This window comes from Carassius gibelio, chromosome B25 (assembly GCF_023724105.1).
Source record: "Carassius gibelio isolate Cgi1373 ecotype wild population from Czech Republic chromosome B25, carGib1.2-hapl.c, whole genome shotgun sequence".
In the NCBI taxonomy this organism is placed as follows: Eukaryota; Metazoa; Chordata; class Actinopteri; order Cypriniformes; family Cyprinidae; genus Carassius; species Carassius gibelio.
The window spans coordinates 10,417,277-10,431,819 of record NC_068420.1 but is presented as its reverse complement, the minus strand read 5'-3'; the positions used below and the strand labels follow the sequence as shown (position 1 = coordinate 10,431,819).

Below are 14,543 nucleotides of genomic sequence, written 5' to 3'. Positions count from 1 at the left end.
TTTTAATGCTGAATACAGAAACGCCCTCCTAACCTTAATAGATAGATAGATAGATAGATAGATATATAGATAGATAGATAGATAGATAGTCGTGTGTGTGTAATTGGGACATTTTCCCTATCATCTCAATGAAAAAAGTGCCCCAATTTACCAATTTACCATATAGAGAGTTTTAAGTTTTATATATGCATACAGACCCATTTATACTATGTGATAAATATAGCCATATATTAGATTAATATATATATATTATATATATATATATATATATATATATATATATATATATATATATATATATATATATATATATATATATTCTAAATTAAATTATTGCCAATTATATTACAATCTATCTATCTATCTATCTATCTATCTATCTATCTATCTATCTATCTATCTATCTATCTATCTATCTATCTATCTATCTATCTGTCTGTCTGTCTGTCTGTCTGTCTGTCTATCTGTCTGTCTGTCACATCTACTCTCGTTTTTTATTTTATTTTTTACTTTTGCAACTTGCTGGGCAACTTGCTTGAAACTTGCTATTAGTAATAAATGTGCATTAGTTTAAAGAGTTCATAAAAGCAGCCATTGCATCTGGTTGATGATAAGGGCAGCGGCTTTGACAACATTACAAAACATTCAACTATTTTTAAATAGCAGCAAGATGGTCTGCTGTAACTGATTCCTTACCGGCCTTCCCTCAAAAAACCATCAGACAACTCTAGCTCATAATTCATACAGAACAAAATAAACCGAGCTAATCACCTCAGCATTTGACTTCCAGTCACATTAAAAATTTATTTTAAAGATTGCTTATTTATAAATCATTGTGGATATGTTTGTAGAATATATACATAATCCACCTCATGATATTGAAATGCATTATTTAGTCCATTTATCTTTTTTTTCTTTTTGTTTATTCTTTAAACAATTTTTAATTATTCCTACTCACGTTGTTAAAAAATGTTAAACTTGACTTTAATCTCGTTTTCTTTGTAGCACAGATGCAGAGCACTTTGAAATACCATTGTGTATAAAATGTGCTATATATAAATTAAATATTGTTGAATTATTTAATTAATGCAGTGACAGTGAAATAGACCAAACCTAGACATTTGCAAGTGCACACTGAACCCCTGATTTTGTTCTTGCATGGCCACTTTGCCATTACTGACTGAGGTTGTGTGTATGCATGTGTGTGAGAGAGAGAAGAGGCATTCTTTGAAGAACAGAGGGTGAGGGAGGCAGGAAAAGCAAGCTGAAAGGGAATTTCACTTCCATGGCAACCAGGCTGTTCAGGCTTCTGTGCCTTCTGTCATCCAGCTCTATATTAACAGAGCCTGGCATCACCAGCACAGTTCTCTTGTCTGTTCTGAACAGGAGAGTGAGCGTCAGATCATTACTGCTGTCTATGTTGCTAGTGTCCATTCAGATTCCAGTTGTATTGGTGTATGTGGGATTGTGGGTGTGCTGGTGGGTGGGTGTTTTGCATGGTTCTTTAGCAATATTAGGTGCCTTTGTTGTCCATATTCATCCCTGAGCTTGTATGTACCTAACCATGTACCATAATACAGCATACTGTATGATTGGATGTTGTGCTGCTCAGATTCTATGTTCAAAACAGCTTTAAAAATGCATGTAAAATATAAAAGAATAATATTAAAATAAATATTAGGGCTGTCAGTCAATGAAAATTTTGAAACTGGAAAAAATTAAAACCGAAACAGGCTATGTTACACAAAAGGTTTTAAATGACATCAAGGTGAGTAAACCCTTTACTTTTATTATTATTTATGAAATGATACTCTATATAAGACACTTAATCTGTAAATCTGTAAATGGGTAAATGTCTTTATTCGCTTCATTCAAACAGCTGATTCATTCAGGAATTAAGTAAAAGACTATTTATTGATGGGGTTTGAATCATTGATTCAAATGTTTCGTTTAAAATGCGGATTCATTCAGAAACTAAACACAGCCGTGTCGATGCACAACAGTTCTGATGTTGCTTTAAAGGTAATATGTTAATTGCGAAATTGTGAAAAAACACATAATATTGCATTTAAAAAATAACACAATATCAACTTCTTTTGTGATATTTGGGACAAAATCTGCACTTGCATAATATTACTCTCACTGCTTGTATGATATTGCTTATCATATGATATAAATATGAGACAAAAAGGGGGAATTTTTTGCACCAATATAGTTTTAGGTCATAACTGCATTAATGGAGTTGTTGCCCTTCATCATATTTGTTAACAGTAAGCTGTATGAAATGAAAGATGATATGATCTTGTGGCGGGTCCAGTGCGTTAACTGCGTTAAAATATTTTAAACAGGTTATTTTTCATAACTAATTAAATAATGAATTAAACTGACAGCCCTAATATAATTATAGTATATAAGTGCTGTCAAACAAATAATCATGATTAATCCCATCCAAACAAAAAAGTTTTTAGTTAGATAATATATGCGTGTATGTGTATTTATTATGTATAAATAAATACAAACAAACACATGCATGTATATATTTAAGAAAAATATGTTATGTTTATATATTAAACATATATATATATATATATATATATATATATATATATATATATATATATATATATATATATATATATATATATAATATATATATATATATATAATATATGAATATAAATGTATAAACGTAGATATTTTAAATATATATTGTATGTGTGTATTATACATAATAAATATACACAGTAAATATACATATATAATGTAAACAAAAACTTATTTTGGATCACTGCATAGTGACTTTAATGAAGTATTAATATTCAGTAATTCAATATTTATAGAACATTACATTTATAGCATTAAAAACCACACTCAAAGTACAGTACTGCAAAACTGAACCCTTTTAAAACATGGCCGTTAGCTGACCTCCAAAGTAATGAATAAGGGACCAAATCCATAATCTAGAAAGGATGAATCAATACACACTAATTCCAGATAATGCAGTGGGCTTTGGGTCCTCAGCAGTTGTCACCGGGCATTCACTGTCCCCTGCAGAGTCCTCACAAATGCAGCAGCTTGCCAAGAGAAATGAATTGACTTAGGGGAGGCTGGAGTAATTAGTAAAGGGCAGTGCAGGTCCACACTTCTTTGGACCCTCTTTTCTAAAATTGACATTCATTTCACAATAAGACAGCTGCTGATTCAAAAAAGTTTATTTGTGCTATGAATTGTGAGTATTTGGAATTTAAGGGGTTAAAAAAATGCTCTATTGATTTTGTAATATGAGAGAGTAATACATTTATGGATAAATCACACTGAAAGTTGCATGAATATGAAAAGAAAAAATATATATATATCTATCATTGACAGCTAACCCAATTTATGTGTTTTTTATGGACATGAATATTTGTCAATATGTCAAAGGTCACATGACGCTGTCACTTCCTGGGCCTTAGGAACTTAAGTACATAGTTTAACCCCCTTGGAGGAGGAATGCCCGGTGCCCTTTGACCTTTTCAATAATTACTGGAGGTCTAAGGAGTATAATAATTTGGCACTCGACTATACCAATGAATAAGGAAAGAGGGGGCTTTTCTCCAGTTCAGCTGTCAGTCATTGCAAAAGACTTGTAGTCAATAGTTAATGTAAAGTTTCTGCATGTACAGTAAGTCAAACAATAGGATATTAACTGTATTATTAAGGGGACAGTATCAGATGAATGATGGTTATAAGAACTAAACTGATCAAACTGAGATGTACAGTTATTGATCAACAACATACACCAATCACCAGTCAAAGTAGAATGTACAATAGGTGCTGTTTACTTTGGCTGTGTAGATTGCAAATTGATTTGGAAGTTACCAAATCATTAGAATAACCTTTCTCACATTATTGATGCTGCCTTCCGATACCAGACACATCCACTGTATGACTTGGTTTGCAAAATGGTAACTATTTCAAAGATTATCTTGCTTATACTAAGGATTAGAAGACTCAGGTCTTACTGTTGACTGTGATGATACCAGAAAACCTTGTAAACCACCTAGTGATACCTTAGTAACAACCCAGAACACATTAGCAACTAACACCATAGAATAGGGCCAGCTTCCACATACAAGCACCCCACAAAATTTCTTCAGAAAGTGTAAAGCAACAGCTTAGCAATGTCCTAGCTTCAACCTAAAACCTCCAAGCAACCACCTAAAAATGGCTAGCAACTGAATAGCAACACCCTGGTTGCACCCTAGCAACCACTCACAACACCTTAGCATTGTGCCAGCATTGCACAGCCAAGCACCACTCACAATTTCTTCAAAAGTGTAAAGAAACCACCCTGGCAACTGCATAGCAATGTCCTGGCAACAACCTACAAAATTCTAGTACCGTGGTAGCCAATTTTGCACTGGAAATCACCACATAAGTCAAATGGGTTACATTAAGTAGGACACTCGTCAGAGGCTTGTTTGGTTCCTTTTCTTTTCCTCCATTAAATCAAGCAATTAGCAAAACTACTTTTCTGTGAATTGCAGTAAATGTTCTTCCCCAAAGAGATATCGTTCGCTGAGATGTTAAAACAGAGTTTAAATATATACAGGGCCTGACCTCGCAAATGTGTCTCGACTTATAATAGGCCTGCGCCCTTTCTGACATTTAGCACGTCTTGGGAAATTTAAAGGTCTTTAAAGAAGTTTTTCACCAATTCGAAATTTTCACCCCTCTTTTTCACAACATCTGATGGGTTTGATATGGCAACGGAAACTAAATCTTGCTCAGCAAATGAAGTATTGATTTGTGTCTCTCTGGCCTTGCTATCACCTTGTCCTCAATGCTGTGATACACTGACTTGTTTCTATCGGCTAGAGAGCGAGAGTGGTTCTTGGTAAAGAGCTAATTTAGACCTCAACCTTGTTCCCACCCATTCTGTCATCTCAAGACCTCTGTCTCTCTCAATCTCCGATTCAACTAATTCTTCTGTCGTCAATCTGTATGTTGCCAGAGCATGTTTATCAAAGATTACAGTTCTTCCACAAAGGACAGATGTACTTAATATATTCTAAAATTAAAGAAATGAATTCTGTTAAACACTATTTAGTGCTTTCCATGAGGTGTCACACATGTACCTCCAGACCGTATGCGTTTAGGACCACCGGGAACCTTCATGAATTTTAATGCCTCCATCACTTCTAATATGTGTTTCAAGTGGGGAGCTTGTGAAGCAGTAGAGATTACTACAGTGATATGCATCTTTTTGTGTCATAAATTTCCGGGTGCTGCTGACAACTGTCTGGTTATTATGTGCTCCCGTACGCATAGCAACGAATGAACTGCCTCGTCGCGACTCGCTGACAGCGCAGACAGGAGCTTTGTTTGAGGAATTATGGTATTCAATTTCACATCAGTGACAAACTCTCTTCCTGTGTCATAAAAACAACGATAACGGGACAGATTTTATGTCCGTGCCCCTCCGCGGCCGTCGCTCAAAATGGCCTCATGAATTTGAATGGAATGAGACAACGCAAAGGATGCTTTTGTGTTCCGACTTGGAATTAAGAAAACAGTTTGGCGGTCAAACAGAGACGTGCCTCAAGCGTTAATAAATCATCCATAGCCTCTGTTCCTTATTATATAACAATTCTGGGTTTCCAATCTGATTCTAAAAGTAGTCTGCATTACTTCTCTGTTCGCATGTTTCGTAAAGACCAGCTTTAGCATTGTGGAGATTGCATTCGTTAGATTCGTTTAAACGGTGATTCATTCAGGAATGAAACAAGCGACTCTCTGTGTGAGTGAGTCATTGAATCAGTTGCTCAAACGATTCTTTGAAAACACTTATTCTTTATGAGTAGGTAAATTCCCTCAAATTTTTATAATCATATTAACATTTATTAGCAGTTGATACAATTATCTTTTTTTTTTTTTACATCATTCACTCAAATGATTTGTTCAAAACCGATTCATTCAGAAACACCTGGGGTAAGGCCCATTTCAATAAGAAGGTTCTTATTGGTTGACTTAGCCTGTAATGGGAAACTCAAGGGTTTTCAGTTTCAGAACTGTGTTAGTTCAATCCAGTCTGAATAGGCTGACTCTAAATTTTTAAGCACATGCACCACAACTTCGAGCAATCACGATCACTGGAGCTCCGAAATCTGAAATTATGTTTCACCATGGCAACAGCACATCTGCATACTTTCAGTCAACACATATGTTTTTTTAAAATCAGTGTTACTGTATAATATCAGAGGAGTTTATGTACAGTATGGTAACAGACAAAACAGCAATAAATCCTCATAAGCTTCATGCTGTTTTCCTCTATTCATGTTATGTCATGAATAAAATATTTTTATGAAGTAAGTCATTAATTTATTCATTATTATTAATTCAACTAAATAAACTATCTGTATATGTTATGAAAACCAGTTTATGCTGAAAACATACATTAATACAAAGATTTAATGTAAAATTTGATTTTTAATGTTAAGGATGGCGATGAAAGTGAATAGTTCTGGAAAAGAATGGTCTGACCAGCTTGTTTAATATTTTTGTTTTCTACAGAAGAGAGAAAATCATACAGGTTTGGAATCACATGACAATGAGAAAATGCTAACAGATTTTCATTATTGGCTGATCAATTCATTTAAGGTTTCAAAATCCATAACCCCATTAATCATAAAATTCCATAGGCCTAAAAGTAAGGACAAAGATGTGAATATGTATTACGTGGGATTTCTGGCCATCTGATCACACAGTCAGACTAATTCTGTCGAATTCAGTCAGATTTGAATGGACGAGTCCTGTTCAAGATCACAGATGATGGATCTTCAGAAAGCCACAAATAAACATGACACCTCCTCTCTGCCTTCTTTCTGTAATTCACAAATTAAACCCTTAATCAGAGTGACGATGACACAAATTCAATTAACAGCCCTGAAAGCGGCTGATGCTGAGCTTATTTAAACATAAAGTTTATTCAGCTCTCACTATCTAATTAACGACATCTGAATGTGATAACTTTATGTGATATTAAAGGATCTTTATTAAAGTTATAAGTTATTGTTATAAGAATGTATTGTTTTGCTCCATTCATACATTTAAAATGTAAATACTCGAGTTTTAAATGTGTGCGTGCGTGTGTTTTCTCTGATGTATATGAGTTTTCCTCTATTCAATTATGATGTGTGTTATATAGCTCTCTGGCGCCTCTTGCTGTTATGAATACAACACAATTCCTGACTGTTTATTTATTTATTCAGTATTTTCAAGAACAGATGGTTACACGTTCATGAATAATTAGCACATTTTGATAAAAATAATGTACAATACCTTCTGAATAATTAATTATAATAGAACATGAATATTTTATTTCGTCCAAAAGAACCTATTATTTTCAATATTTATAAATTATAATATCTAAATTATATAATAAGGTTATATTTTAAATAAACCGACTTTGTGGAAAAACCATGTTCTTAAGACAGGGGCAGGCCATTTTAGGTATTTACATAGGTTTTAAATTCAAATAAAATCAAATATGTATTTGTGGTTTTATATTTGTGTGTTATCTTTTTTTTCGGAATTTTCTTGCTTTTCACAATTGTTTAAATTTTAACGATATTACTGGACACCCATTGTTTCAATTTTACAGTGTGAGACTTTTGGGGCATGTTGTCACACATTAATAATAATAAATAACAAATTAGTTAACTTTATCTTATGTAAAAGTTCTGTATATTTCTTATATTTCAAAGCCTGCCCTGACAAATATCCACTGGAATAAAAAATAAAAATAAAGTTGAATAAATCCATCCCCGGTCTGCCTTATAATGAAAGTGTGCGTCCGTGGGTCGATCTGGATTGACTCCTCTAGATGGCGTACAAATTCTTCACGAATAAAGTTCCCATGGTAACATCCAACGCTTCTGAAAGACCTCAAATGCCCCGGATGGGGGGTGTTCTGTCGGTCTGCTCATGACGTCATATACAACGCCGCTACTTTCCCAGCCGGCTCCGCGTGCAAAACACGAAAGAAGAGTTGCACCGGTTTTGTAAACCAAATGGAAGTGGGATAAAAGCGACCACGGTAATTTCCTGTTATTAAATATTATTATTTGTATACGATATTTCAAGGGAATGCAAGATCTAAAACAGTCTAGACAGTGTTAGAAAGTGCAAGTCGTTTAGTGCAATTGAATTAGTGCAATTAGTTAGTTTAATTCAAATGAACTGCATTCTGAGCTGAACTCAATTACAAATTCAGATGAGTGCAACTGAACTTCATAGGTTCAAAAATTCTCTTAAGGGTTCAAAAGTTGTTCTCAGTCTCAGAGATGTTAAGATGTACAGACAGTGAACCAGTTTCTGACATTGGTACCTTTACTTTTCTCTCTTTTCCTCTATCTCCAACACACACTTCTCAATCCATGCGTGACTCTAGGTGGCAGAGAATCTCCAACATGACAGGTCTATAGCTGATATGAAACATGACATTAGATGCTCACTCGTGCATCACTGGGAAAAAAAAAACGGACCTTCTAGGACTGAGCCACCCTCAGCAAGTTACGTTATTCCTCACTTGGCATCATGAACTAAAAAGATCTGTGTTTGCTGATCCTTCAGCTGTGGATGTGCTGGACCGATCCACTGAGCAGCCGAGAAGCCTAAAGGAGGTTAGCAATCGTTTGATTGTAGCTTTAATGATCAAATGTAATGTCTGATCAGGAGGATCAAGGAATATTTTGATCGAGGAAGTATCTCGGAATATCCCGCACGTTTCGGAGTATAGATTTGTTTGGGAGCCCTGGAGGTTTCCGATATAATGGAGGTAGGTTCAGAGACATGCCAGCAACACGTCTGTCCTCATCAACAGCTTCAGCAGAAGAGGAAGACTGTCATCCATGCTCTCGAAGACCAGAAAAAAGTAAGTTAGGAATATTTATTTAACCTTATAGATAAATCCACACGTATTTGTTGCAAAAACATCTCAAAAGTGAAAGTTTGGAAAAGTGCTAGGTTATTTATTTTGTTTTATTTTTTTTTTTATTCACACTTTTGTCACATTTAACAAGAACTAAAATTAAGACATTTTAAAGGAATAGTTCACCCCCCCCCCCAAAAAAAAATTAATTCTGTCTTAATTTACTTGTTCCAAACCCATATGACTTTCTTTCTTCAGTGGAACACAAAAGAAGATATTCTGAAGAATGTTTTGCCTATGAAGTAAATGAAATCAGAAACACATTTTTTTCAAAACATCATCTTTTGTGTTACACAAGAAAATAAGTAATGCAGGTTTGGAATGGCATGATGGTTAATAAACAATAACAGAATTGTCATTTTTGGATGAAGTAATTCTTTAATATATCAAATACAGAACTAAAATTCAGTTTTTCCACAAGCATGGCAGTTTCTGAGCACTTATTCATTGAATATTTCAAGATGCATGTGCTTGGAATAGATTAAAGCTGATGTTCAAGCAGCACGTCATCCATATGGTCTTGATCTTAAGATGGTGGAGTCTTTCTATTGATGCTGATACCCCAGATGCCCATATTCAAACAACTTGAAATCCATGTTATTGCTTTGAAGAAGCCACATTCCATGTTAACTGTCAAAACCATTAGTTAATTTGCTATGATAAGTGAGGGTGATTATGTCTAATGATTTGCTGGGTGTTAGACAGACCTAGAGGCCCTTGTAGGAACTTAAACATCATAAAGGATCATCCTCAAATCCCCCCTGATGTATGCCAGGCTAATTGTCTGGATGAACCAGGCTCATGATTAGCTAAAGCATGATGAATGATAGTTTATGTGTTACCTTAAAATGCCCCAAAAATATTTAGATTGAGTTGTTTCTGTGGTTTTCCTAAAAGTTACATTCATATCACAGCAAAATACAAAATTATAAATGTCTATATTTTTAGAGAGAGAGGTATGAAAAAGTTTTTGCTGTTAAGCTTTGTCCTGTTTTTTTTTTTTTTTTTTGTCACCCTTCAGATCATCAAACAAATTTTAATATTACCTAAAGATTATGCAAGTTAATGCAAAATGCAGTTTTTAAATGATTATTTCATTTATTAATGGAAAAAAGCTGTCCAAACATACCTGACCCCATGCTTATTATACTAGAGGTGTAGTCATGCATCTTTATATATTTATGAATAAAGTAATAAATACATATCACATCATCGGTTAAAAAAGACCATTTGTTTAAAAGTCATGAAAAGTTGCTCAAAAGTGACATTTTATCTCTAATTAATATTTGAATAAAATTATTAACCCTGGCCTAGATGTTAGAACACTTTTTAGGGCCACTTCATACTGACATGTTCTTGTTCTTTGTAAAATGTTTCTATGAAATATCCAAAATCAGTTTTTTCCCTCCTTCTGTAGCCAATATAAAGGAGTGTTTGCTCAGTTCACCTGCAGTGCAGCTGCACATTCATTTTGATTATAAGGGTGTCACGGCTTGACAGTTCAACAAAGAACAGGTTGTTCTCACCAACCCTTGGCATACCCCATTTCTCTGAATTAAAACGCGATGTGGACCTCATTTATACAGGTCTTCTCCAGAAACAGTTTGTCTATGTGTGTGTGGTTTTCCAGCAGAATTTCCACTGAGGTCTGCAACATAAATCCAGATTAAAATGTTGAAGCCCTCTCGATCACCCCCCTCTGAATGCTTTTCTTTCACGACCGAGTAGAGTTTGGCCTGTGGACTTCTGTGTTAATTCACTGTTAGCTCTGTCATCACCATTAACTGGTTCCACTGACATGGAATATAATCACTTTATAGGGGCTGTGAGGAATGGGGAATTGTCCAGAGTCCTCCTTCTCAATGAAGACGAGCTTGCCACTAAACATTAGGCTCTACCAGCCTGACTGACTAGCAAAGCTAAAGTTCTTTTCGCTAAACTTTGCAGTGAGTGTGAGCTGTGTGAGTTTTGCATGTGAGCTGTTCTGATTTAGCTTTGTATTCTAGGCACTCACCCAACCAGGTTCCACTGGGCTGTAGATCAGCATTTTGAAGTTTGTTGTTTGCTTTCAAGTCTTTTGAGTTTTTCGATGCACAGTTTTTCAGTTGTTGGTTCACCTGTGTTTAGAAACCGCGAGCATGCTCCAGTCTGTGTATGTGTTGATATTCAGTTCTGACACTTATTTCTACTGTTAATCATTGGCAACAACAAACCAGGGCAGCTAATTGCAGCTAACGTTTTCTAAATGACCTTGTTGAACCAACAGTTGCATTGAGCCACTGTCCGAATAGTTACACAGATTGAAATTTTACAAATATTAATTATTTTGTGTATTTAAAGGGTGTTTGATAGAAAATGCATAATTACAGGACAACCAGTAAATTATAAATTATACGATAATTTGCCAGTAGATGGCGATAAATGCCTGTCTTCATTCATTCATTCATTGAACTGAATCATTTTGTCAACTGATTCGTTCAAAAGCCTTCAAGAACGAACCAAACTGTTTTTACGAGCGAGTGATTATATCATTCACTCGAATCTTTCGATTTTGATTAACTGAGTGACAAAATGCCATCTGTGATAGAATTCAGCAACGGTTCTGTGGAGTTATTGTTGAAGGCTGAGCAAATGTAATGTTTTCAACTGCTTGTAAATCATGAGAAAATTCCCATTCTAAACAGTGGCACAGGTCAGTGCAATCGCCTGTCAATGACGTTAGTTCAATGCCGATCTCGCTTGTGTTTTACTCGACAGGTGAGTTGTTTTGATTCGTATCTTTACAAAAAAATGTATGCTATTATAACGATCAACAAGATTAGTATCATGGGGCATACACGCCAAACGCGGTGCATCGCGTCTCTAGACCCGCGCAAGGACGCGTCTGATCCATAATCTAATCGTGTCTTTGCATTGACTTTGTATGTAATCTACTCGCACAAATCGCTGAACTCACGTTAAATCAATGATTTATCTTTCCGTCTGATGGCCATTGGTGGTTTGGTAGAAGACAACAAATCCCATCATTCCATGCTCCTTCTCAGCGTCATCAAACCATGTGATTGTTATTGTTTTGGTAGTGCGCCCTCTAGTGGCAGGTCCTACAACCTGTACCTTTAATTCCACCTGCCTTGTTTTTCAGAATTCAAATTGCATTGGAGGATTTGCAGGATTAAATAGTCTGCATTAAATGTATTTCATATTGGGAAATTTATGGAGTATATAAAGGGCCATCAATTATCACTCCCTAATGAGACCAGACTGATTAATCTGTAATATTGAGATAAATATGCAGTTAGCCCAAGGTGATTCAAACAAATGATATGCTAAGTTAATATCAATAGCCTCCAGTTATATTTCACAGTAAAATATTTGTTTTCCAGCACAATCAAGTTTGTGCCGATAGGCATCCCAAATTCAAATCCAGCTTGAGGACCTTTCCTATCTTGCCCCAACCCTCTCTCTCCCACTTTAACTGTTACTGTAATATAAAAAAACAAAAAAAAAACAAAAAAATGGTTTGCTTGCATGCAATGTAGTTTCAGAGTAAGTATTGTTATTGACCTCAATGTTCTTTGACCTTTGACAGACGTTAACCATGAAAATAATTTACTCAGGTGTTGTTAAATATATACATTTTAATGACAAGAAACAAATTTCTTGGAACCTGTAATTGAATCTGACAGCTCCTCAGTTCCTATGGCCTCATGGGATAGAACAAAACAATGAAATGGTTTTAAAACCAGCGTTAAATGTCAAATGAGTTTTGCTTATCTTGGTTTAAAAACGATAACCCATTTTTAAAATTATGATAGCCTAAATGTCTTTGCATTGTAAACAGACATCATGTCTGTCCTAAATGCATAATTCATTAACAGCATGAATTGGTAGCAGAGTTAAAATGGCTCTGCCACCAGGACACCATTGGATGGTGAAGTCCCAACTCTTGCTGTGTCACATCACATCTCCACAAATTAAAGAGATGGGCATCCTTTCCCCCTTTCAGTTTAAATGTGGACGTCTTTGGAAAGGCTGAGGGTGTGTAATTTTTTTTAGCTTTTTTCACGTTCTTTATTCAAAAGAAGCTCCCAGTATTGTTCCACTGTCAAGACTTGAGGCATGCTGGTGTTTGCTAAAAGCAGGGAATTGGTCTCCGGGGTCATGTTCTGCCTTTCATTATACGATGCTACATTCATCACTGATATTTTGCACAATAGGTCAGTGAACAGTTTTGGTCAGATTCTAACCTAAATAACCTGTTTAGCAGGATTTCTATTTGTTTCATCATAAAATGGTGTTTTAAATTGATGAAATTAGTAGGACAGTTCAAATTAAATTCTGTCATCATGTTGTTTCAGAGCTACAACAAAAGAAAGCAGTTGTCTTATCCATGTATTTACAGTTTAACCGAGATAGTGGAGCTTTAAATGCTAAAAAAGAAGAAGAAAGAGATGCAGAAACACCATTAAAAGTGGTGGCCATTTACATTTTTGGCTGGACTTTTCTTTAAATATTTATGGTTGAATATAATTCTCTCTTGCTGTGCCATTGGATAACACTCTCTAGGACACTTTTGTGACTTCTCCATTTACCTCTTGTAATGCTAATTCACTTTTTTTTCTTCTCTAGTATAATCAGCTGTGGTTTGGGTTAAATTAGGTGAGTGACTAGCCGAACTAGCATACAAAAAATTTGTTAATCTTTTTTTTTTTTTTTTTTCTCAGCAATGTTTGAATTCAGATGTAATTTTATGGAAGGAATAGTTCAACCAAAAATCCCTGACAGGCCATCCAAGAAGTAGATGAATTTGTTTCTTGGAACATATTTGGAGGAATGTTAAAATTACTTGCTCACCGAAGGAACCTCTTCAGTGAATGGGTGCCATCAGAATGTCCAAACAGCTGATAAATACATTACCATGATCCACAAGTAATCCACACATCTTCAGGCCATCAATTAATGTTTTGTGAAGTGAAAAGCAGTGTGTTTGTAAGAAAAAAAAACATAAAGGAGTTTTAAATTGAAACCATCGCTTCTGGCCAAAAAAAAAACAAAAAAAAACAAGCCTTCTCCATTTTAAAAAAGTCCATTCCCTGTTGTCTTACATTCAAATCCATCTTTGTTTAGTACTGCTTTTCCTTGTAATCATTGCTTGATCTGTGCATATTTCTCTCCTGATTCAGACAAGTTCACCTTTTCCAACAGAGAAAGCAATATTATGGAGTTGTAACTCAGTTTTGGGTAAACTTCCTTTAACTGTATACTTCACGATGTATAATTTGGGATTTTAACGAAGCAGAATGAGATGGATACTATGCTTATCAGTGTATCGTTGCACCTTCACACGAAACATTTTTTATCATTTTTATGAAAGGCATGTTATGTCTGTGTGGAATCCATTGGAATTTAAGAGTCGTAAACATTTTATGATAAGGAAATTCCAAGCCATCCTCAGCAGATACTGTTCCCCTGTCTTTTTCCGTTCTATTTCTTAATGTCCTTCCTTTGAGCTGGAAGCTCAGTGGCACAGTGCACTGTAAATGGCCCCAGTGATGTGATGGGAGATGAC

The 14,543-nt window shown here is 35.1% G+C and overlaps 1 protein-coding gene across 3 annotated transcripts in view; it reads left to right on the top strand.

Moving 5' to 3' along the window:
* The first annotated feature begins 7,964 nt into the window (after positions 1-7,964).
* nav2b (neuron navigator 2b) overlaps positions 7,965-14,543 on the top strand; it is a 77,826-nt gene continuing 71,247 nt past the window's right edge. For all 3 annotated transcript variants that reach the window (XM_052597826.1, XM_052597824.1, XM_052597825.1), the window contains exons 1-2: positions 7,965-8,080; positions 8,435-8,917. In XM_052597826.1, the coding sequence (XP_052453786.1) occupies positions 8,816-8,917 (102 nt within the window). In that variant the 5' untranslated portion in view covers positions 7,965-8,080; positions 8,435-8,815. The remainder of the gene's footprint in view (positions 8,081-8,434; positions 8,918-14,543) is intronic.